Below are 26,499 nucleotides of genomic sequence, written 5' to 3'. Positions count from 1 at the left end.
TAAAATGATAAGTAACTATTTGTGGATTAATTTATAGAATTTTTTAAAAAATAAATAATAAATGTCAATTTACTGTGTGAATGAATGATACAAAAGCAGCACACTGCAAACATACTACTCTGTAGGCCAAGGTAAATGGAGGTTTGCATGATCAAAATAACCAATTTTTGATCATTCCCAAAATAAAAGTATATATGTATAATTTGATTCAATATTGCCTATACACGATAGGAGGGAGTATATGATTGAGAGCCTTGTCAATCAGTTCAGCCCTGGAGAGATTGTGTAAGGCTCATGGGGTCTGTGCTTGTTAACAGGAGAGATTGTTTTTACAGGGATGGGATACATTTAAATAGAAAGGGTGCAAGAATATTTGCTGACACTATCGAGACTGTGTTAGGTGGGTCAGAAAACTGCAAGCTTTCCAAACTGCAAGCTTGGAGGGATTCACAGATTAATAGATTAACAGTAGCCACAGGCAGAGGTGAAAGTTATTCTTGCACTGCTTCTGTTGGAATGAGCAGCAGCCTGGAAAGTGAGGTGCTGGGGATTTCAAGGACTGCTGGGAGTCATTATAAAATAAGTAAATACATGGGTTGTGTTAGGGTAACTAAGAGTAAGGATAGTTGTTATGTATAGTTGCAGCATGTAAACAAATGCTTGGATTATAGTAAATAAATTTGATGAATTTAAGGTACTGGTGAAGACAACAAAGCAGATATTGTTGGGATATCAGAGACGTGGTGTCACACAGAGATTTAGCATGCAGAATTGGAATTTGGAGAGTGCAATGTGTACAGAAAGGATAGAAAGGGAAGAGGGGTCATGATGTTAGTTAAGAAACATAAAATATAAGGAAGTGCATCCAGTTGACATGGGTTGACAGTGTAGTGTTGAGTCAGTTTGGTGTAACATAAGCACTGGGAAAGCCAAGTTGAGAGTAGGATTGTGTTATGGGCCTAATGACTGATGAGTACAACGAACAGCTGTACAGAGAAATAGAGTGGCCCATTAAATCAGATTGTCTATTAATGGGGGATTTTACCTTCTCAGATATAGACTGGAACTTGTGTTGGTTACTCACACACTAGCAAGAATTATGTGGATTTTTAATTGGATGATTGTTTTCTACAGCAGCATGTTCCAGTGGCACACAGAGGTAGTAATACTCTTGATCTGATTAGCAGCAGTGATTAATCATGCATTAAGAATCTGCAGATAGAGGAACCTATAGGTGGTAGTGATCACAGTGTACTAATGTGTGATTTACTCAAAGATGTAATGGCGCTTCTGTAGCCAGGTGAGAAGAAGCAACAGTGCATAACACACGCTTCTTGATTAAACCGGGGTTCGATCCTGTCACCACCAAATACGGAGGATGCGGAAAGGTCAGGGAATGACCACCGCATATTCCTGGAGCAATATGGCCTTGGTTGCTAATGCTCCTAAAAACCAAATAACAAAGATGTAACTACCATCAGGGGTAAAGTTAAGAGTTTTTGCTATCATAAAGGTGACTATACGGTGGTCTCAGACAGTTTTTAAATTCTTTACAGTGGGACCAACTGATCATGTTACCAACAGCAAATTCTAAATGGGAAACATTCAAAGAAAATTAATCTTGGAAGCTACTAGGCTTTTCATACCAACTAAGAAATATTGTTCAAGGTTTAGGCCTAAGTGGATGTCAGATGAACTAAAGAGACTCGTGGCAGAGAAGAAGAATGCATGGGATGCATATAAATTATTAGAAGATACAGAAGCCTATGTACATATAAGTTATTCTGTAATCAAGTTACTAAGGAGGTTAGGCAAGTGAAGGCAGATTATGAGAAATCTTTGGCAAAGGATGCAAAGAAAAACAGTAAAGACTTCTTTACGTATGTAAACTCTAGAAGGAAGAGGATGAATCAGATTTGTCCAGTTGATATTGATGGTTCAGTTGTTGGTGATTCTTCTCAGATAGCTGACAAACTGAATGAGTATTTTGCATCTACGTTCACATACTAGGAATTCAATAGGGAAGTGGAGGCCACAAGCTTATCAAACTCTAACAGGGAATAAATGATTTTGTAATAACTGAGAGGAAAGTGAAGGCGAAATTGCTGAAGTTATACATAAGGAAGGCACCTGGGGTGGATGGAATCTATCCGGTTATATTAAAGGAGGCAGGAAAGCAAGTAAGCAGGCCCTTAGCCATGATTATGAATCATCCTTGGATTCAGGAGAGTTCCCCACGAACTGGAGATTTTCAAATGTATCCACAATTCACAAAGGAGGATCAAAAGGTGACATGAGTAATTACAGACCTGTTTAGTTTAACTTCTGTTCCGGGAAAAAAAATGGAGTCACTGGTTAAAGTAGCACTGCAGGATCATCTAGACAAGACTGCAGTTATAGTTCAGACACAGCATGGGTTTTTTAAGGGAAGTCTTATCGGTCCAATTTAATTGAATACTATGATGTGGTCATAAAGGAACTGGATGCTAAAAATAATTTTGATATCATATACAGTCAGTCCTCTTATAGCACAATAGTTGTGTTCCTAGAAACTCGCATGCAATGCAAAATCGCGCAATATAAACAACAGGCCCTATGGGAAAAGTAGGGTTAGGTGCTGACCACCCAAGATCGAACACATATTTGTAACTAAAACATTATCAAACACAATAAATAATCGTAATAAAATACTTATGTATTTTATTACGATTATTACTTAATAAAATATTGCTGATGCTTTTGCTTCCATTGTAAGCAAACTTGTTTTTTGTTTGATTTTCTATCCAAACAGATGACAGCCATTCCATCCCTTCCAACTCTTTGTGTCTTGATCTAATGGATTTTAATTACACTTTGAGTTGTTCCTGCTATGAAAGTTTTTATTTTCTCTGCATTCTTTCTAATTCTCGGCATTGCCTCATTTAGGCCTGTAGCACGTGCAATATCACATGGTCTTTCATTTTGCTCAAAGCGTTTCACAGTTTTATATTTTTTCACTATTGACAGTGGCGGACTGGCCATAAGCCTTACAGGGGAAACCCCGGTAGGCCGGTGTGATTTTGGCCATAAACCATAATGAGGCCACTACAAATTTTCCCGGGTAAGAATTTTTGACCCGGTCCGCCTCTGTTTATCGATATTGCTTTTCTTTTTCTCTGAATCTGTAGTGTCTTCACTAGGACGCTTCGTTTTCACACCTTTTAAGTAATTCACTCATTTTTAGGGAATAGAGCACAATTACAAAATGAGGAGGCATGCTTGATACACATAAACAAAGCTGCACGCATGTAGCAACTGAATAAACAACTCTGTAAAGGCAGAGATACACTTTTAACACCTCACATTTTACTAAAGCACATTTCTGGGGGTTACTACCATAAAACAAAAACAATTTCCAGTTGCATTTCTGCTAGTGGAATCTTTTTTTTTTTTTTTTTTATGTGAACCCCAAACACGAGAGGTATTAGAACCTATAGTACTTAGTACCGTGCTTGGGTTTGAGGTTAAGAAGACGAAAGAAGATATTTGTTGACATTGGACTTGAACTTCTGTAGATTGTAATTTTCAGGAAATACGTATGAAGGAAGGTTGTTCCAGAAAACGCCAGTTGAATGAATAAATGAGGAAGATGAAAAGTTGGTTCTGTGGGTTTGAAGTTGGACAGTAAATGGATGTTGGCTGGTGGCGGCACGTGTTCGGACTGTTTTGAAAGAGAGAGCAGGAATTATAGAAGCCAATTCAGAAGAACAGTGCCCATGGAAGTATCTGTAGAAGACTCATGCAGCAGAAACAGTGCGTCTATGAGAAAGCGAGTGGAGAGACTCTGTTAGAGATGAATCATTAATTAACCTAACTGCCCTCTTCTGAATGGAATCAAGAAGCCTGTGAGAGGTTTTGGGGGCACCACCTCAGATGTGGGAACAATATTCCATGGCAGGGCGAATTTGCGATTTATACAGAGTGAGCAGCTGTTTGGAAGAAAAGTAACGCTGAGAGCGAAAGAGAAAACCAAGTTTTTTAGATGCAGAGGAAGCAATATTTGTAATGTGCTTGTGCCAAGAGAGATTGGAAGTCAGGGTAATCCCCAAAAGAGATATATCATTTTGCCTAGAAATCGGAGTGTCACTAAAGATAAGCATAGGAGTAGAAGAATCCTTTTTGCGAGATATAAGAGAAGACTGAGTTTTAGAAGGATTGAAATCAACTAAGTTGTCTTTGCCCCACTGGAGAATTACCTGAAGATCAGCATTTAAGGAATTGGTAGCAGATTTTCGAGAAGTTGAAGCTGATTGAGCAGGACAAGGTTTCTCAAAATGGAAAGTTGAATGCAATGTGCTATCATCGGCAAAACTATGGATAGGATTTCCAGTCAATGGAAGAAGGTCATTGATATACAAGAGGAAAAGAGTGGGGGAAAGAACTGAACCTTGGGGGACACCAGCATTAGTGGAGAAGTTAGAAGACAGAGAGCCATCTACCATCACCCTCAGTGAGCGAACAGAGAGAAAACTGGATAACCAATTACTAAAAACAGTTGGCAAACCATAAGATGGAAGCTTGTTTAGAAGACCTTTATGCCAAACACGATCAAAAGCCTTTGAGATGTCAAGAGCAACTACTTGTGTTTCACCGAACCTTTCCATTGAATTAGTCCATAAATGGGTAACATAAGCCAGAATATCTCCAGTGGATCGACACTGACGGAATCCATACTGGTGATCGTTGATCAGACGGAAGGTTTCTAGGTAGTTTAAGAGTTGGCGGCTAATTGATTTCTCCATTACTTTAGAAAGAGTAGAAGTAATTGCAATGGGACGATAATTGGATGGGAGGGATTTGTCACCCTTTTTAGGAACTGGCTGGATATGAGCAAATTTCCAGGCAGAAGGAAAAACACCTTTGGAATAAGAAAGTGAAAAAAGGCGGCAAAGAATAGGAGTAAGTTCAGGAGCACAGGTTTTGAGAACAAGTGGAGAAATACCATCAGGACCTGGAGCTTTCTTAGCATCAAGATTCATCAAAATCCTTCTGATATCCTTTTGACGGAAGACCACAGGAGGCATTGAATGGAGCGTGTTGGGAATGGTGGAAGGTGTTTTACCAAGATCATTAATACATGAGCTGGAAGAAAAATGGGATGCTAGCAGGTCAGCTTTATCCTTGGCTGAAGTGGCAACAGAACCATCTGGTTTGGACAGAGGTGGGAGCAAAGATGGGCAAAAGTTGCGGCCAATAGCTTTGGCAAGAGACCAGAATGCTCGTCTACCATTAGGGCAAGAAGCGAGTTTTCTACTCTTATGTTCAAACTCTAGTTTGGACTGGTTAATAACTGCTTTACAACTGTTGCGAGCTTTGGTGTAGGCAGAAAATGAAACTGAAGAATTAGAAACAAGCCAATTACGATATGCAACATTCTTCTCTTGGACAGCCTTAGCACATTTATTGGAAAACCAAGGTTTAGATAAAGGACGAGATTTTAAAGTGGAGTGTGGGATAAAGGATTCCATTCCTGCAAGAATAATTTCACTGACACGATCTGAGCAAAAGTTGACATCAGAAGTTTTGAAACAATAATCCGACCAGGGAAAAGAAGAAAAGAAGTCTCGTAGGTCATCCCATTTTGCATTCTTGTAATGCCAAACAACACGTGGTTGGGAATAGCCATGAGATAAAGGTTCCATTGGAGAAGAGACAATCACCAATCTGAAGTGCCTAAAGGACCTCTCACTTCGACCGTGTACTTAGAAGGGTTGTTTGTGAGAAAAAGATCAAGCGTATTGGCTGTATGATTAGGATTGTCCGGTATTCTTGTAGGTAAATGAACAATCTGTGCTAGGTCATTAGTAATTGCAAAAGCCTCAGCATCTCGACCTGCTGGGTCGGTGTAACTAGAAAACGGAAGCCAGCTGGAGTTGTGAACGTTAAAATCACCAAGGAAAATTACTTCACTGTTAGGAAAGTTGGACTGGAGAAAGTCAAGTTGCAAAGAGAGGAAGTCAAAGAGCTCCAAGTGATTAGTGGAGTTGAGAGAACGGTAGAGACAACAGATGAATTTGACACAATGAGGTATAGAGATTTTAAGCCAGAGAAGATCAAAGAGAGGAGATTCCAAATTGCCAAGTCTCTGACAGGGAATATCAGAACGTACATATGCACAAGTACCACCTTTGAGGCGAAAGGAATCATACAGCGAATAATTTGGGCATCTGAGATGAGCAGTAGATGAATCCACCGATAACTGAGATTCCATCAGAAAAAGTACATGGGGTTTGGCAGACTGCAAGTGGAAATGCACATCGTTGAGATTAGAATTGAGACCACGTATATTTGTGAAATGAATTAGGAAGTCCTTGGGAGGTTTAGATCTTTTCGCAGATAAGCTTGCTCTATTAGTTTGACAATTCATGGTGTATTCAATTGTAAGAAAAAGTAGGTGGGACATGCTGTGTGACGTAATGAAATTTTTGGATATGGCGTACATGTGGTAAGAATATACCCAGATCCTTGACATAATGTGGCCTCAACAATGCTCCCCGCATACACACTACTCGGACCCCCTCCAGTCACTATCTGGCAGAGTAGAGGTAGCAAGATTATACACTAGCTGATCCGGAAGCTTCCTAGAGAGTTACCAATAGGTTCAGTCCGGCGTACTAACTAGCGGCCGGCCTGCGAACACCGTTTTAGAGCTGTACCCTCGAAATGTAAGGAATATTGGATCTCGCCACGACGTTCATCATAGCCTCAAAAGTCATCAATCATACTGTATGATGGAAGAGATAGGGAAAGGTTGACCAGAACTTAGCTCTATAGTCTAAACATGGGTTCCACCATTTCAAGCCTCCAATAAGCAAAGTGGTGGTATTTCACCGGTTGATGAGAGTCATCTACCACCTAGTACTGCCTGGTAACATAGAGGGGTGGCGTTCCTCCATGTGGTGTGGGCGCCACACCTTGACCCCTGCTTACGTTGGTTCACACCTGGGTGGTCACCCACCATGTATTTTCGCATGGAGGTTATACCCAGGATTACTAACAGTCCCACCATCGTGAAAGTGCAAGCAGAGGATTTGGCTGTCACAGACCGTCCGGACTTCGTCGAAATTGGGTCCACTTGACTTGAGTGTCACCCGAATATCAGTTCCATCAGCGTTTTAGACTCCCAGGTAGCAAGTACAGCTTGTCTGGCATATCTGAGAGAATGTCTGTGACAACCTGAAGAACCATATCTGTTATAAATTGGTAGTAAACTTGATGTAATGTCATTTGCGATAATACTGATAGCTGGAATTGTGTGGGTTTTTACTTTATTATGGTGAAATGTGTTTCCCCTTCACTGATATAAAAAACATAAATACATTTTCAGAATCTTCTCTTCATTCCTTTCGTGTTGCGTTCAGTTGGGGTGATTCCACGTTCGACTGCCATTTCTTGACAACACAAAGGTGAATCGTGCATAAGTGAATTCGGATCGTGTTATATACGATATCGTTCCCCTATTTATGAATCGTGTTTGATCGAATTTGTGTAGTGTAAACACGTGTTATACGAGGACTGACTGTACTTGGATTTAAGGAAAGCTTTTGGTACTGTTGTACATGGAAGACTACAGCACAAGTTGCAGCAGTATGATGTTAAGAACAAATTGCTGCAATGGATAAAAGGATGGTTGAGTGGGAGAAGACAGAGCAGTAATCAATGGACACTGCTCTTAATGGACTAATGTTATTAGCGGAGTTCCCCAGGGATGTTGTTGAGCCCATTGTTCTTTTCTGTATTTATCAATGATATTGATGAAGGTATATCAGGCTTAATGTACAAATTTGCAGATGATACAACTGTTGGTGGAGTTGTTACTGTCTGTAAGGATGGTTCGCTACTACAACAGGATCTAGAAAAGTTGAACAGATTTGCTGAGAGGTGGCAAGTGAAGTTTAACATTGACAAATGCAAAGTACCGCATATGGGTAGCAGTAACCCAAGAGTGATATACCAACTGTGCAGTACTACACTCAGGATAGTGGAGAATGAAAAAGACCTGATGGTAATTGTGCAGTCAGATATGAAGTTTTCTGAGCTGTGCAGAGAGGCTGTACGAGTAGCCATAGGGTTTCACGAATGATATATAGGAATTTTGCTAGCGGGGGATAAGGAGGTGATTATCACCTTGTATAAGGCAATGGTCGGGCCACACCTAGAAGTACTGCATACAGGTTTGGACGCCTCATTTTAGGAAAGATGTAGAGCTGCTGGAATGAGTACAGAGAAGGGCAATGAGATTAGTGAATGGAACAAAGGGCCGCTGTTACTAAGATAAGCCAAAGTTCTGCAAATTACAGCATCTGGAGACTAGGCACCTGCGAGGTGATCTGAATGAGGTGTATAAGACGTCAAATTGTTTGAGCAAGCTCAATGCTGATGGGATTCTTCCTCTTGCTCAGATTCTGCACCTGAGTTATCATAAATTTAAATTGAGGAAAGACAGTTGTAGAATAGATGTGCGGAAACTTGCCTTTAGTGAGCAGACTTTCATCTATCATAATGGAAGCCGAAAGCTTAAATAAATTAAGTTTGAACTAGACAAACTTTTGGTGTGAATGGATGGTGAAACGGGAAGGGTGTTTTTTTTTTTTTTTTTTGGCTAATGCTATATAAGTTTGCTTTCTTGCATCATATGCCTCTTCTAATACTAATATAACAAAATTATACTGTGCATACATTCTGCAAAATCAATAACTGCATAACACATTGATATTAAAACACCAGAAAGGAAGCCAAGAAGACAAAGATTAAAGAAATGCAGATTTCTTTTTTAAAGATGTAAAGAGAAAGAATAATATTATAATTTCATCCTTATATTTTTAATCTAAGCAAAATAATGTGTGATCATTGTTAACCTCGTCTGCAACTCTGGAGGATATGGAAATTCACAATCTGGTAGCATTAATTCTTTTGGCAGTTGAGAAAATAGAAAGTTTTTGTTTAATTTTTCTGGGTTGTGGATGCCATTCAACCTTATCTTTAATGTAAGGAGCTTGGCATTAACCTAAAACTTATGTTTGCAAAGTACACAGTGAATTTTATATTTGTTGGCTTCATAGTAGGGATCAAGTGTAAGTTATGATATATTTTGGATCTGGAAATGGTCCATAATTGGGGAAATTTCATGTATAAGGGAATTAGCATTTGAAATTAGCCATCCCAACATCAGATATTCAACTAACAGAAGTTCTTTGAGATTTAAATATGCACCTGCTGGACCCAACTTAAGTATTAGTATTAGTTGTGTGGTTCAAGCAAGCCAATGCTAAAATTCAAAATAATGTCGAACTACTGTCTAACTAAAGTTCTGCAAATCAGCGGTTGTAGAGTAGGCAACCACGAGGTGACCTGATTGAGTTTTATAAGGTCTTGAATGGGTTGAGCACACTGAAATCTGATGTGATCCTTCTGCTTGCTCAGATTACGAACCTGAGGGGGTATAAATTCAAATTGAGGAAAGACAGTTGTAGAATAGATGTGTGCAAATTTGTCTTTAGCCAGCTGCTAGTTGATTGCTGGAACAAATTTCCATCTGTCGTTGTGGAAGTTAATAGCTTAAATAAACTCAAGGAGGAACTGGACAAATGTTTAGAGGGAATGGATATGTGAAATGGTTTTTTTTTTTTTTTTTTTTTGGCTGATGCTGCGTAAGCTCATATGCTTGCTTTCTTGCATGACATGCCTCTACTACTACCACTACCACTATATTGTGTGAAGGAAATTGTATGTATTACACAAAGTGGAGATGGTTTAGAGGAATGGGAGAATTTTTATTAGGAACTACGGCTTTTACATGAAATGTTTGGGGGGGAGATTATTATTACTTTACTATACATGGTTTTAAACATGCTAAGTATATGTTTAAAACCATTCCCAGCAAGTAGGCCTTCCCTAAATTCCTCTAGCCCCAGAAGAAGGTGGTAAAGCAGCTCCTGGAATACCAGTGTAATATTAACCCCCCCCCCCAAATGATTTCATGTAAGAGCCTTAGTTCCTAATAAAAATTCTCCCATGAGTCTCTGTACAGTCTTTTTTTTTTTTTTTAAACAAAATCAATATGTTGAATTTCTAACCTTTTTCTTTGTTAAAGATATATATTCTGAGCACTGATACCAATGATAAGGATTTTTAATATAAAAATCCTTATCATTGGCATCAGTGCTCAGGAGGGATTTTAGAATGGCACTTTTAGTCATGTTACATGAAGGAATAGTCCATCCGTATAGTGGCCTATGTGGATGCTTAGGATGCTAAATTCGAAGGAAAAATTAATTGAAAAAATTAAAATGGAGGATTTGAAAAATAAAATAAAGATGTGTATTTCACTTCCCTTGTGCTTATGGAGGAAATATGACAATTCATTTCTCTACATTCCTGAGAATTTATTAGCATTTCAGAACTTTCATTTAAAACAGAAATAAATAATATTTAAAATTTTTCTTTAATTTGTGATGTAGTGTGGTGGCCCACTTCCCAATTTTGATAAACTGTAACTCAGCCACAATGACTCAGAAAATTGTTTCCCAGTTTACATAAAATCCCAGCTTATATTCTGCCTTTGTGGGAGGAGATACCAGTTGCATAGGGCATTGATGTCATAGTTTGACTAAGATGCCAGTTTGCTGGCAGCTAGTCTAGGGACCTACCAAATTACATATTACATAAATTCTTTATTGCTGACCAGGAGGCAGGCAATACCCTGTTATTATAGACAAGCTTTAGATGCAGTTTATATACAAGTAAGAACAAGTGCATTGGGCACCAAAAACTAATAGGAAGTTGAGTGCATATGAAGTTGAAGAATAAAGTTAAAAGCTAATTGAAAATCTTTTCAGTAAAAAAATTGTTGTACATTTGTAAAATGTACTTCTCTGTACTTGCTGAGGAACCACAGTTTTGAATCCAGTTGGTATTTGTTATAGAGAGCAACAACAATTGTATCATAAATGAAATAAATATCTCAAGTACAGACAGGTATTGTTAACTATGTACTATCTAACAGGGCATTATAAGCAAAAATTACAGTGCATGCATTTGCACAGCTTCATTGCTTACTGGAAACTTACCAGAAACTGCATTTTTCAGGTGACAGACAGTGGTTGTTTTCAGTTTATAGAATTTCATATTAACTAGGCCCAGCAAAGCTACAGCCCACGTTTCCCCCATCCTTCCCCAAAACTTTATATAAGTAAAGTTTTGGGGAAGGATGCTTTGCATGTATTATCCAGACAAGTTCCTGAACTCCCCACTGATGAGGGAAACTGCAGTAATGGAAGCTAAGAAAGACCTTAGCACCTTCCACCTTGAAAGTTTTCTGGTTAATGAAATATGATCTCATACTTACAACAAAGAAGCATTGTTGTAAAATATTTTCACACATATGTCTAGACCACTCATTTGTCTTATCACCTCCATTAAATGGTTTATCTTCTATCTGTTTAATGCAAGGACAGGTTATCCTGAAGTTCACTATATCCAGCAACAATCACATCAGTCACATTTATGTAGGTGCACTGGAAGCTAATGACTTATCATCTACTTATTAAGAATTTTTTAAGATAATTTTTGTGATAACTGGACCTTATGCAGTTTGAGGATTCTTCTTCTCTCCCATATCAACTATTACAGTGCATACCAGAGTGATGGACTCATTTTTTCTTGAACAAAGCTGTGATCTTTGTAATCAGAAGAACAATATGATCAAGACAATTTCTGCTGTCTTTTGAAGTATTTCTTTGTAGTTTTTATTCCTGTGTTAGTAACATTATATGCTATCTAGCTAGCCTATTTTTATATTAGCATTAATAGAGGCATATGATGCAATAGAGCAAGCTTATATAGCATCAGCCAAAAAAGAAAATAAACTAAAATAAAAAACCTTCCCATTTCATCCATTCATTCACTCTAAATGCTTATCTAGTTCTGCCTTGAACTTTAAGTTTCAATGTTCGCTATGACAGATGGAAGTTTGTTACGACTATCAACCACCATCTAGCTAAAGACAAATTTCTTCACATCTATTCTACAATTGTCTTTCCTCAATTTTAATTTATGTCCCCTCAGGTGAGTAATCTGAACAAGAGGAAGAATCCATCAGCATAGAGCTTGCTCAAACAATTTGACTCTTATGCACCTCGTTCAGATCACCTCTCAGGTGCCTAGTCTCCAGATGCTGCAATTTGCAGAACATAAGTCTATCTTAGTAACAGCAACCCTTTGTTCCACTCACTAATCTCATTGCCCTTCTCTGTACTCGTTCCAGCAGCTCTAAAATGAGGCGTCCAAATCTGTATGCAGTACTTCTAAGTGTGGCCTGACCATTGCCTTATACAAGGGGATAATCACATCCTTATCCCTGCTAGCAAAATTCCTATGTATCATTGGCAAGACCCCATGAGCTACTCTTACAGTGTGCACTGCTCAGAAAAGTTCATATCTGACTGCACAGTTACCATCAGGTCTTTTTCATTCTCCACTACCCTGAGTGTAGTACTGCACAGTTGGTACATCACTCTGGGGTTACTGCTACCCATATGCAGTACTTTGCATTTGTCAATGTTAAACTTCAGTTGCCGTCTTTCAGCCCATCTGCTCAACTTTTCTGAATCCTGTTGCAGTAGCATACTGTCATTGCTGCCATTAACAACCCTGCCAACCTCTGTATCACCTGCAAACTTCAACATTAAGACCGATGTACCCTCATAAATATCATTCATAAAAGTACAAAATAACAAAGGGCCCAACACCAAACCCTAGATACTCCACTAATAAAATTAGTCCACAAAGAGCATTGGTTACCACTCTCTATCTTCTCTGACTCAACCATCCTTTTATCTATTGTTGCAACTTGCCCTTAATGCCATACTGCTACTGCTCCAATTTGTACAGTAGTCTTCCTTGTGACAACGGTATCAAAAGCTTTCCTGAGATCCAAGTAATAAGATGTCAAACTTATTTCTTGTGTCCAGTTCCTTTGTAACCGCTTAATAGTATCCAATCAAATTGGTCAGACATGACCTGCAGTGCTTATTTAACTAGTGATTCCATGATTTTCCCCTGGAACAGAAGTTAAACTAGCAGTCTAATTACTCGTGTCACCCTTAGATCCTCCTTTGTGAATGGGGGACACATTTGCACAGTCCATGGAGACCTCCCCTGAGCCCGAGGAAGCTTTCATAATTATGGTTAAGGGTTTGCTTACTTCCTTTAATATAATCGGATAGATCCCATCCACCCCTTTTTTATGTTCAATTTCAACAATTTCTCCTCAACTTTGGCCTCAGTTATTACAAAATCATTTAGCTCCTTGCTAGAGTTTGATAAGTTTCTGGCCTCCACTTCCCTACATACATTCCTCATCTGTGAATGTAGATTCAAAATACTCATTCAGTTTGTCAACTACCTCAGCAGTTTCATCAAAAATCAAACCGTTGATATCAAGTGGACCAATCTGATTCATTCCCTTCCTTCTACAGTTTACATAAGTAAAGAAGTCTTGGCTGTTTTTCTCTGCATCCTTTGCCAAAGATTTCTAGTAATCTGCCTTCGCTTGCCTAACCTCTTTTGTGACTTGATTGCAGACTAGCTTATATCTAACATAGGCTTCTGTGTCACCTGATAATTTATATGCTTCCTATGCATTTTTCTTCTCTGCCACGAGTCTCTTTAGTTCATCTGCCATTCATTTAGGCCAAAACCATGAACATTTCTTAGGTGGGACAAAAAGCCTAGTAGCTTCCAAGATTAATTCTTTGAATGCTTCCTATTTAGAATTTGCTGTTTGTTAACACCATCAGTTGATCCCACTACATGGAATTTAAAAATTGTCTGAGACCACTGTAGTCACCTTAACGAAAGCAAAAGCCCTTCCCTTTATCCCTGAAGGTAGTTACATCTTTAAGTAAGTCCAGCATCAGCACACAGTGGTCACTGCCACCTAGTGTAGGGGGTTCCTTTATCTGCTTATTCTTAATGCATGAAGTCTGCTGATAATCAGATCGAGTATTACTCCCTCTTTTTGCCTCTCGAACATGCTGCTGTAGAAAACAGTCATCCAAGACGCCTCCGTAGCCAGGTGGGAAGAAGCAGCAGTGCGTATCACACACTTCTTGATTAGACCGGGGTTCGAGTCCGTCACTACCAAATACGGAAGATGCGTAAAGGTCAGGGAATGATCACCGCATATCCCGGAGCAATATGGCATTAGTAGCTAATGCTCCTAAAAACCAAATAAACAACAACAGTCATCCATTAAATCCACAAAATCCTTGCTAGTGTGCGAGTGACCAAACCAAGTTCCAGTCAATATCTTGGAAGTTATAACGTTCACCCCTTCATATATATGAAGGGGTGAAACCCCCCCTCTCTTCTTGCAGGCAGTACTGTGAAGGAAAGATTTAGAGGTGATATAAAACGGTGCATAAATAAAATGACTTACCTATCTGGATTTCAAGGAGGTTAAAACTAAAACTGCTGATTTTTGTAGTGTATCCATAGTAACTGTACTAAAAATGTTTGTATTCACCTAGTATGGAAGAACAAAATCTGATAAGATGGATTGTGGCAGAAATTGAAACTAACTGAAAGAGACTGCCCGAACACTGAAAAGGATTGTAGCTTGAAAACATAAAGTGCTGCCTCAAAAATAACTGCAGAACTTAATGTGAGCCTCAGCAATCCAGTTTCTAGCAAAACAGTTCAACGAGAACTTCATAAAACTGAAACTTTTTTCCGAGTCCCTATTGCTAAGCCAGTCATTATTGATGGCAATGCTAGAGAGAGGATGCAGTGGTGTAAGGAACACAAAAACTGGAAATTTGATGATTGGAAACATGTCATATTTTCAGGTGACTCATTATTCACACTTTTTTCCAACATCAGAGAGAGTTTGACAAATGCCAAAAGAAGCACTTCATCCTCTGTCTTGTGCTAACCATCAAACATGGAGGAGGAGGAGGATCAACAGTGGTTTGGACAGCAATATCTTGGGAGATCCTGTCATCAACCCTGAGTGGGCAAATCACTGCCACAGATTACCTTGATGTTCTGAGAGGTCAGGTTCATCTCTTGGGCAAACATTGTTTCCTACAAACAGTGCTATGTTTCAGGATGATAATGCTCCAATGCATACAGCCAGATGTGTCTAATGGTTTGAGGAGCATGAAACAGGCTAAGCATCTTCCATGGCCTACACAAGCACCAGACTTAAACATAATTGAGCCACTGTGGGCATATTTGGAGGGGAGTGCGAGAAGCAGATTTCTTTATCTTCATCACTCAAGAACCTTGAAGTGTTCCTCCATGAGAAATGGTCCAGTATTTCTTTTAAGACAGTTCAAGATTTATTTTAATCTATACCATATCGAATACAAGCTGTTTTAAAAGCAAAGGGTGACCTAACACCATATTAGTAAAAACTTGTAACTCTTTTTACATGTATTTCCATTATTTTGTTCACTCTCTGTATAAATAAAATTTTAAAAATAATAGTAATATCAAAGAATACAAAAACAGTACTATTTTAGTAGCAGGATAGAGATATAGACCCTGAAATATAAATAATTTAGATTCTGAAAGGAGGGCAAGAGCCAGGAATAAATTAAAACCAAAACTAATAATTTTAAAGGTACTGAAGAGACTAGCTTAGTATCAAATAGTGTGAAAATTACATATTTCAGTAGAAAACTAAATGCCATATATTGTAAGAGAATCCCAAGGGATAGAAATGGCAGAGTAACTAAAATTCATAATGCAGAATCAACATAATATTGACCACTGTGCCTAGAAATCAGAATGCAAATTTTGACTGCTGCAAAGATGGAGGGACCAAAACTATCTGAGTAAGCTTGTAGTCTTAGTAGTGAAATATCACATACATAAGAATATCTAGGAAAAGAGAATGAAAGGGAAGAAAAAATTAGGAAATGTCAGTTGTGAATCCCATGCCCTTCAGAAAGCTACTGGGATAACATGATTGACAAGCAACTCTTCATAAACCATTCAACCAAACAACAAAGTTACTTATTTTTATGGCTTTTTTTTTTTGTCTACTGTTCCCTTTGCTCTTAGTATTCACATGAAAGTATTATATACTCCATTGTTCTCACAGTTTCTGCTTTTTTATGCTTATGTTAAATGAGTTCAGGTTTGCTTAATGTTATGGCTTCTTTTCTTTTTGTATTGTTCTGGCAGCCTAGGAATAAATAATATTCAGATCTAGAAATATTCAGTTCACTTGAAAATATTAGCTGAAGTTTTCAAAGCCATATCTGAATAAATATTAATGAACAATAAATTTTTCAACTGATGTTGAGGTCAGCACCTGCAGATTTGCAGCTGTAAATGTTTATTGAGAATGCTCTGCTGAAATAAAATAAATATTTGAGAAAGACAATAAAATTGAAATATACAAGTGATGATGGAAAAATAAAATTTCCAATTATGAAATATTTGTGCAAAAATAGTGCATTTGAAAACACTTTGTTGTGTCTTTTTTATCAGAATGAAATTCTATAAAAAAAAAAAAAAAACCTAAACCTAGCTCATTAACAGATTCATTTGGAAAATAATTTGAAAGTTACTGGTACCAAAGTTGTAGTTGATATTGATAAATTAAATCAACACAAAGACAATTAAATTTCTTATTAAATAAGAAATTTAATTTAATGTGATCTGTTGGACAGTTAAGGTTTGCAGGACAGATAAACAATTCTACATGGTGTAGAGCAGAGTCAGGCAAGATACTAATTGCACTTAGTCAGTGGATCAATTTGGATCCCCCTGTTGAGGTGTCACATTATAAAAATGCACAAATAGTAATTGTTTATTAATTATGCATTTGTCACTACATAGAAATCTCATAGAAAGTTCACATCGGTACCAAGTTAAAGAAATCTGTTAAGATCAGTGGCTAAGATCTGGCATTGTGATCTCTACTTTAATTAAAATTAGTGGATTGAGGAGTACTTTAGGGGGGGGGAGAAAGGAAGTAGCTCTTACTATGCAAAAGTCCCATCTCTCATCAGCCCTGTTTAGACAGTGTATTAAAGTATATCATAAAGCAGCTGTTTATTTTGATGCAAAATGGGACATAAAAAAACTTTCTACAAGGTATCATTTTTGACAATAGCAAATAAATTTCATTTAGCAACATAAATTTATAATGCTTATATTAACAGATTACATTGTATCCATCCTGCAATTTTTGTGAATAGGTTGAGGGCTGATAGGACCCTTTAGTGGAGTCTTTTGTATATAAATATGACTGGCTCTCAACTACAGAAACATTTTCATATTCCTAAGTGCAGAATTTTATACTGAGGTAAGAAATTATATAGAAATTTCACTATGACTATACTAGTAAGATTTGACCACCATTGGCATTTGTGTCATAGGTTGGCAGTCAGTGATCAAGTACTTAAGTAATTTTTTATGTTGTGTGTTATGATTTATTATTTATGTGTAATTCTGTTTTTATCATCTTGCTTGTACAAGGGTGCATAAATTTCAATTTTCAGTTTTTGTATCCCTACAATTTACATATGTATCAAAGTATCCAGATAATCCTCCTGAAATTGAAATAGCTAGTTCAGAAAATTTGAATGAAGATGGCACCAGTGAACTGTTACAGTTTGTAGAAACAGAGGTAAGCGATAATGTTTTTAGGGTAGCTGTATAGAAATAACTTTTGCCTCTTCACTTTTCATGTAGTGTTTTTAAAATAAAGATACTATCACAATAGAGTTGTGCTTATCATCAAAGGTATGCTGTATGATTTAGGTGTTTAGTTGCTGAAATGTGTGGTAAATTCATAAATTTTGATCTGGTTTGCATAGGTAAATGAAAAATATACCATTAATGTGCTTTTCTGGTACCATTTGCAATGTGCTTTTATCCATTGCAAGCTTCTTTCCAAATTTTGATTATAAATGCTAGCTTTTGCAAATTTTATAAATATAAATAAACTCAACATAAATACAGCTGGTATGTACAGTTAGGTTAGAGAAATTATCTAAATATTAAACAAAAACATGATAAAAAAGTATTCACAACAAAGTTGCTGGTGATGTCTACTGCTGAGAAGGTGCACTAGTAGGATGTTGTCTATTTATTTCCTCTTGGATTTTGTTTGAATTTGAATATACACTGAATGGCCCTTTATTAAGCACACTTATCTTTTCACAAATTGGAGTGCTCCTTCAGTAATAGCATCGTGTGTTTGTACATTGCAGTATAAAGCAGGAGGCCAGTGCATAGGGATGCTTTATACATGGAGTTATTCAGTGTGAGAATGGTCATGACTAAAGATTTAAGTGACTTTGAATATGGCATGGCAGCACGCATCAGAGACACCAGTATGAGTAGGTCAGAAACTTCAACCTTGCTGCGGTTTTCCTATACAGCTGTCATGAGCATATCAAGATTGATCTGGTAACCAAATAACATTCAGCCAACGGCAACCCCATGGTCAGAAACAGCTCACTGATACAAGACTTGTTCAGCATAACAGAAAGACTACATTCAGTAAATAACACCTCACAGTGCCGCTGGTAACCAGAGTCATTTCAGAATGCTCAGCTTGTTTTACCTTGTCATAGATGTGGTATTGCAGCTGACTACTGAACTAAGTTTTTCTCTTGTCAGCATTAAACAAGAAGGTATGATTACATTGTGCCCAAGAACACAAACACTGGACAGTGAACGATTTGGAAAAATGTTGCCTAGTCTGACAAATTCCCTGTTCTTCATGTTGGGAGGACCAGAACATGGTGAATACCTTGACTCTATGGATCCATCTTGCTAGGTGTCGGTGTTGTAGGCTGGTGAAGGCAAGTGTAATGGTATGAAGAGTGTTTTCTTTGTGTAGAATTAGTCCCATCGATACTAGTGGAGCGGCGCCTCCATAGCCAGGTGGGCAGGAGCAGCAGTATGTAGCACACGCATCTTGATTAGACCGGGGTTCGAGCCTGTGACCACCCAAATACAGAGGATGCGGAAAGGTCAGGGCATGACCACTGCATATCCCCGGAGCAATATGGCCTTAGTTGCTAATGCTCCTAAAAACCAAACAACAACTAGTGGAGCAACATTTGGATGCTGCAGATTATCTAGAAATTCTTTTGAACCAGGAGCTTTCCTTCATGGCTGCAGTGTATCCATATGGGAATGGGCTCTTCCAACAGTACCTTGTGCTATCTTATAAGGCCAGAATTATACAGAACTGGTTGCAGGAACATGGGAGTGAATTCAGCCTACTTTGGTGGTCTCCCCAATCACTAGATCTCAGTCAAATTGAGCACGTGCAGGATAAGGTAAAATGAGTTCTTCGCAGTAGAAATCTGTAACCATCCAGTTTATATCAACTGTAGAAAGCAGTTGAGCCCATGTCACAATGAATGTAGGCTGTTCTGAGGACTTGTGGGGAAGGGTCCTGCTTGCTCTTAGGTATGTATATCTGATAAAGTGGTCAGTCAGTGTGTAGTGTCATATAAAAAATGTTAGTAAATGCTGTGCTGTGCTTTGTAATCATATAATTGCAAAATCTGATTTGTACTTTTCCAGTACAAATAGGCGAGCAGCAGAACTTTAAACAAAAGTTGGACTTTTTATACATATTAAAAAAATACTAAAAATTAGTAATCAAGTAGTGAAAAATATTATCCTCATTAGTGTTAGTGGTGGAAAATTATGCAAGAAAGCAAGTTTCTGTAGCATTAGCCATAAAAAAAAAAAAGCATTGTTGGGAAAGGTTACTGTATATTAATAAAACCATAATTTCTCAGAAAAATGAGTATCTATTTTACTGTTATAATATTCTTAATTGTGTTTATTTTTTAAATCTTTTGATTAACCCTTTTCTCTACTAACTGGACATGGATATTGTATAATGAGTTTACTGCTCTTAAGTAAATCTATAATTAATAATTCCTTTTCAATAAATACTGCTCCAGTGACTTTACAAGGAAAACTTGGACTGTTTTACAGTTATGCATTCTTGTGTTTTAACTGACAGTATCATGTATAAATATAGTGCAAATGCATCAGGAATACATAGCTATATCTGAATAAATCAGATTATTAATAAAACGGCATCGTTTTAAGTTATATCTCATATTGTGAATACCTTCACAACGAGTTGCCATGATATTGCACTACTTCGAATAAGTAACGCTTCACCTAAGGAGAAGACTAATGTTACTTATTCTCAGATGGATACCACCACCCAGACGGCACCATTTCAGGGCTATTTGGCCCTTCTTCGGTGGGTGGGTAGGTACCCGAGTGATGCAATGATGGCAAAACAGTTATGAAGTATAACTCCACAATATGAGAGATGCCTGATGGTGTATCATATATTTAGACTCAAGCGTTTAGGGCATAAGCCTCAAGCTATGAAGGAGTCTAGACTATGTATAAATATAGTGCAAATGCATCAGGAATACATAGCTATATCTGAATAAATTAGATTATTAATAAAACGGCATCGTTTTAAGTTATATCTCATATTGTGAATACCTTCACAACGAGTTGCCATGATATTGCACTACTTCGAATAAGTAACGCTTCACCTAAGGAGAAGACTAATGTTACTTATTCTCAGATGGATACCACCACCCAGACGGCACCGTTTCAGGGCTATTTGGCCCACTCGGGTACCTACCCACCCACCGAAGAAGGGCTAATCAGCCTTCATAATACTGAGCTAGGGATACTTTTATGTTTTATAAACTTAACTTTAAAAATATAAATATGCTTCTGTTAGAACATACAGCAGCCTGGAAAGTAAGGTGTTGGAATTTTCAAGCCCTGCTGTGGATCATCATGGGACAAATAAATACATGAATTATGTTAGGATACCTAAGAATAAGAACAGGTATGTGTGAACTTGCTAAAAAAATTTGATGAATTTGAAGTACTGATTAAGTCAAGTGTGGACATTAGATACATGATTTCACTCAAACATAAGGGATGTAGAATTTGAATGTGGGGAATACAAAGTGTACAGAAAGGACTGATGGAAGGGGCAGATGGGGTTATGGTCTTTGTTAAGAGGCATATTAAATGTAAGGCAATGCATCCATTCAACATGGGTGGACAGTGCAGTGTTGAGTCAGTTTGGTGAGACATAAGCACTGGGAAAACAAAAATTAGAGTAGGAGTGTGTTATAGGCCCAATGCCTGTGATCAGTGTAACAAACAATTATACAGAGAAATAGAGGGGCCAGTAAATCAGAATGTAATATAATGTGGGACTTTAACTTTCCAGATATTGACTGGTACTTGTGGGGTGGTCACTCACACACTATCAAGACTTTTGTGGATTTATTGGATGACTGTTTTCTACAACAGCATGTTAAAGAGGCAAGAAGAAGAAGCAGTACTCTTGATCTGGTTATCAGCAGTCATTCTTCATGCATTAAGAATCTGCAGGTAAAAGACCTACAGGGTTGGCAGTGATCACAGTGTACTGATGTGGGATTTACTTAGACACACAACTACTGTCAAGGGTACAGGGAGGGACTTTTTCTTCTGGAAGGGTGACTACATTGGTTTCAGACAGTTTTTAAATTCCATGTAGTGGGACCACCTGGTGATATTTCCAGCAGCAACTTCTAAATAGGATGCATGCAGGAAAGTAATCATAGAAGCTACTAGGCTTTTCATATCAACTACGAAATACCATTCCAGGTTAAGACCTAAATGGATGTCAGATGAACTAATTAGACTTGTGGCAGAAAAGAAAAATGTATGAGATGCCTATAAATTATCAGGTGATCTTAGAAGCATATGGTAGATATACACTAGTCTGTAATCAAGTCACAAAGGAGGGATAGGCAAGCGAAATCAGATTACAAGAAGTCTCTGGCAAAGAATTCCAAGAAAAGCAGCAAAGACTTTATTTATATTAACAGTAGAAGGAAGAGGTTGAATCACATTGGTCCTCTTGATGATAATGGTTTAGCTGTTGATGATCTAGCTCAGGTTGCTAACAAACTGAATAGGTATTTTTGCATCTACATTACACACAAGGAGTTCTTTAGGGAGGGGAATGCCAGAAGTTCATCAAAAATCTAACATGGAGCTAAATGATTTTGTGATAACTCAGAAGAAAGTGGAAGAGAAATTGTTAAAGCATAACATAAAAATGGCACCTGGACTGGATAAGATCTATCCCATTATATTAAGGGCAGCAGCAAAGGAGGTAGAGAAATCCTTGGTTATAATTATAAGAGCATTTCTGGATTCACGGGAAGTCCATATTGACTGGAGATATGCAAATGTAGTCCCAAATTAACAAAGGGGAATCAAAAGGTGGCGTGAATAATTAACAGACTTGTTAGCTTAACTTCCTGTTCCAGGGAAAATAATGGAGTCGCTCATTAAAAAATTAATTCAGAACCATCTAGACAAGAAGGCAATTATATTGCAATCACAGCATGAATTTGTTAAAGAGGTGATCTTGTTTGACCAACCTGATTGGATACTATGATACAGTAACACAAGAACTGGATGCAAAAAATAATTTTGATATCATATGCAGTAAGTGCCAGTTATAGTGATCACATTTACAAATTGAATTTTTATTCTAATAAGCAAAAATCAACAAATATTATCCACAGGCTATAAAAATACAGATATAAAGCACAAATTTACAGTTTATTACCAAAAGTTTATTAGCAATTAAATGATGTGTGAAAATCGGAAGAATATTATCCACAGGTTAGAAAAATAAAAATAAATTTATACTTATGTCGATAGCTTAATAAAATATTTAAGGACAAAGTCCTCATTCTACGAGATAGAATGACTAACATATAGGTTAGTGCAAAAGCATCCTTTTAACATAGCCATCTACCAAAGTAGTTAAATTAATTAATTAAATTGACATTGTTTTGGTCATATCGTGAATGCCTTCACAACAAGTTGCCATGGTATTGTAATACTTCACTAATGGAGAAGACTACTGTTACTTATTCTCAGCGGGTATCACCACTCAGACGGCACCATTTCAAAGCTTGTTGGCTTCTCCTCGGTGGGTGGGCAGGTACCCTGGTGTTGCAATAGTGACAACCCAGTTATGAAGTATAACTTCACAATATGAGAGATGCCTGATGGTGTGCAGTGATATAGACTAAAATATTTAAGGGCAAAGGCCTCATGCTACAAGGTAGAATGCCTAACATATAGGTTAGTGCAAAAGCATCATTTTAACATAGCCATCTACCAAAGTAGTTAAATTAATTAATTAATTAATTAAATTGGCATTGTTTTGGTTATATCTCATATTGTGAATGCCTTCAGGAGTTACCATGGTATTATACTACCTTGAATAAGTAACACTTCACCAATGGAGAAGACTACTGTTATTTATTTTATTCTCAGCGGGTACCACCACCCAGACGGCACCGTTTCAAAGCTTGTTGGCTTCTCCTCAGTGGGTGGGCTGGTACCCTGGTGTTGCAATAGTGATTGAAACAGTGCCGTCTGGGTGGTGGTACCTGCTGAAGTGATTATCCCATTGTACAAGGCAGTGGTTATGCTTCATCTTTTGTACTGCATGCAGTTCTGGAGGCCTCATTTTAAGAAAAATAATGCTAGAACAAGTGCAGAGAAGGGCAACGAGATTGGTGAAGGGAGTAGAAGGATGGTCTTACCAAGAAAGGCTTCAGCTCTATAAATTGCAGTGTCTGAGACTAGGCACTTGCAAACTGATCTGATTGAAGTGTTTAAAGCTTTAAATGGATTGAGCAGACTCAATGCCGATTACATTCTTCCTTTGCTCTGACTAGACATGTGAGGGAGCATAAATTCAAATTGAGGAAGGATGGTTGGTTGCAGGATAGATGTGCAGAAGTTTTCATTCAGCCAGCAGGTGGTTGATTGTTGGATCAAACTTCCATCTGTTGTTGTGGAGGTGGGTAGTTTGAATAAATTCTTCCTGAATTTATTCAGGTGATGGAAAAAGATTTTTTTTTTTTTGGCCTGATACTTTTTAAGCTTACTTTCTTGCATCATTTGCCACTAATAATACTAATATGATGGAAGTTCATTAGATGGAAGTTTCCATCAGTAACTTATGTTTGTTGCACCAAACAATTCTTAAAATAAACAGTTGGTTATCGATAATGTAAAACTCTACCATTTGCAATAGTTAAGTTTTCTTGTATTAATTCTGCTTGTTGATTAAGTCTGCTTATATTGATTTAGTTATCCTTAAGCAAAAACAAGTATAGCAGCTTCTGCTGCTGTAATGTTCCAGTTTAAAACTTTAGGCACAAGGCTCAAAGAAATGTCTGGGAATTTCATTAAACATTCCTCCCTGATATCTGGGAGACAACATTATTTAAACTGTATGTTTCTACCTTTCTTCTGCACTGGACAACACATTTCTGCCTGTGAGTTCCACTTGTAACCAAGTAAACTTCATACTGTGTTTTAAGATTTTTTTTTTTTTTTTAAGATCCATATAATTTACAGATTAATTATTTAAATATCTGTTGGAATGGGAAATGCCATTTAAATAAGTAACCATTACGGTATAGTTTAGGGCTGAAGCCTCAGGTTATATAAAGAGTTTAACTAATGTACAAGTTAGTGCAATTGCATCACTTCAGTACATAGCCAACTACTTAAGTAGTTGGCTATGTATGGAATTGATGCAATTGCACTAACTTGTTCATAAGTAACCATTTAAATATAAATATTAATAAATGTACAGTAAAACTTCAGTTATCTGGGACTCAATTATCCGTGGGGTCGGATTAACCGTAGTTCTATATGTATGTAGTTTTATTTTTAACAAACATTTAAAGAATATTATTTATCTGTGGGAATGGATTCATAAAGTACATACATGAAATCACTGCCACATCTCTCGTTTTGTCACCTGGTAAATCATATCAGATGTTTTTACACCAGCAGATGCAAAGTTAAGTGTCTTGAAACACCTGGTGCATTTCTAATGCCAATAACATACAAATGTAACCTATTCACATTTGTCTACTAAACATCGTGAAAGCTTGTTCCTCTGCTTGCCGTGTGTTGTACTTAATATTTATTTCGCATTTAAACCTCTAAAAATGTTGTGTAAATGAAAACAAGTTGTTTTAACAGTGGAAAAGAAACTGGAAATTATTAAAAGATGTAAAAAAGGTGAAAGTGTTTCAAAGCTTGCAGAGGAATTTGTAATTGGCAATCAAACTGTACAGGACATCGTTAAAAACCAGCCCAGTATATATAAATTTGTTTCTAAATGTGACACATGCGCTTCACAAAGAAAATCGCTCAAAGGTGCTACAAATTAACAACTTGAAAGTGACTTTTCAACCAACTTTTCATCTTCCTCGTTTATTCATTCAACTGCCATTTTCTGGAACAACCTTCCTTCGTACATATTTCTTGAAAATTTCAGTCTACAGAAGTTCAAGTCTAATGTCAACAAATATCTTCTTAACCTCCAACCCATGCACGGTACTAAGTACTATAGATTCTAATACCTCTCGTGTTTGAGGTTTTCATTTAAAAAAAATGACATTGAATTTTAAACATCAGAATTTCTTGTCTAAGAATATATAAATTCATACACCGACCATTGAATAAAATTTAAAATTTAATATGACTACAATCTTTACACAAAAATATTTACAATAAACTATTATGGAATGCTAAAAACTGTAATAAAAGATCATTTACAATAAAATTTGCTAAAATATAAAACATTAAAAGCGCTAAAAACCTGAAGCTTTCGGGAGCGCCAGCTCCCTTCTTCAGCAGTGATATGACTTCCTGCAACATCTCCTTAAGTAGCAGGCTCACGGTACCTCCACACATGGTATTTCTCCACGTGGTTCAATCGGCACATGGTCAGAACTGGAAGCGGAAATGTCTCGGGAACGTGGCAAAGAAAATCGTTCATCCGACCTTAATATAATTGTTTCAAAGATAGGATTAATACGTATACCTCTATCTCTGTTCATTGTATTCCTACTGGATGAACTAATCCGTAAACCCTCGAGCCATTTACGCTCCCAGTATCCATGTGCACGATCCAAAATAATAGCGTCCTCCGGGGAGATTTGATGCTGCTTCTCCCAAAAATGTTCGGCCACAGCAGACTTGTTGTATTCAGCAGTTCTTATGACATTTAAATGTTCCCCCAGACGATCCCTGAGCCGTCGTTTTGTTTCCCCCACATAACACTCCCCACAATCCGGGCATTCTATTCTATAAACCACTCCACTACTAAGATCTTTTGGTACGCGGTCTTTGACCTGAGACACAGCTGTGCACAGACTCCACCCAGGAAGCTGCTGTGGCTGAACATTTTTGGGAGAAGCAGCATCAAATCTCCCCGGAGGACGCTATTATTTTGGACAGCTTCCTGGGCGGAGTCTGTGCACAGCTGTGTCTCAGGTCAAAGACCGCGTACCAAAAGATCTTAGTAGTGGAGTGGTTTAT

General features: G+C 37.5%; 1 protein-coding gene across 2 annotated transcripts in view; it reads left to right on the top strand.

The window, feature by feature from the left end:
• Positions 1-26,499, top strand: part of LOC150088218 (RWD domain-containing protein 1) — a 103,539-nt gene that overhangs the window by 9,783 nt on the left and 67,257 nt on the right. The window contains exon 3 of one of the 2 annotated variants that reach the window (XM_090370630.1): positions 17,559-17,686. In XM_090370630.1, the coding sequence (XP_090226756.1) occupies positions 17,559-17,686 (128 nt within the window). The remainder of the gene's footprint in view (positions 1-17,558; positions 17,687-26,499) is intronic. The other variant, XM_090370632.1, reaches the window with a different exon arrangement.

Source organism: Mastigoproctus giganteus, chromosome 3, assembly GCF_048544385.1.
Source record: "Mastigoproctus giganteus isolate SK-2022 chromosome 3, ASM4854438v1, whole genome shotgun sequence".
Lineage (NCBI taxonomy): Eukaryota > Metazoa > Arthropoda > Arachnida > Uropygi > Thelyphonidae > Mastigoproctus > Mastigoproctus giganteus.
This window is presented reverse-complemented; position numbering and strand designations above follow the sequence as displayed.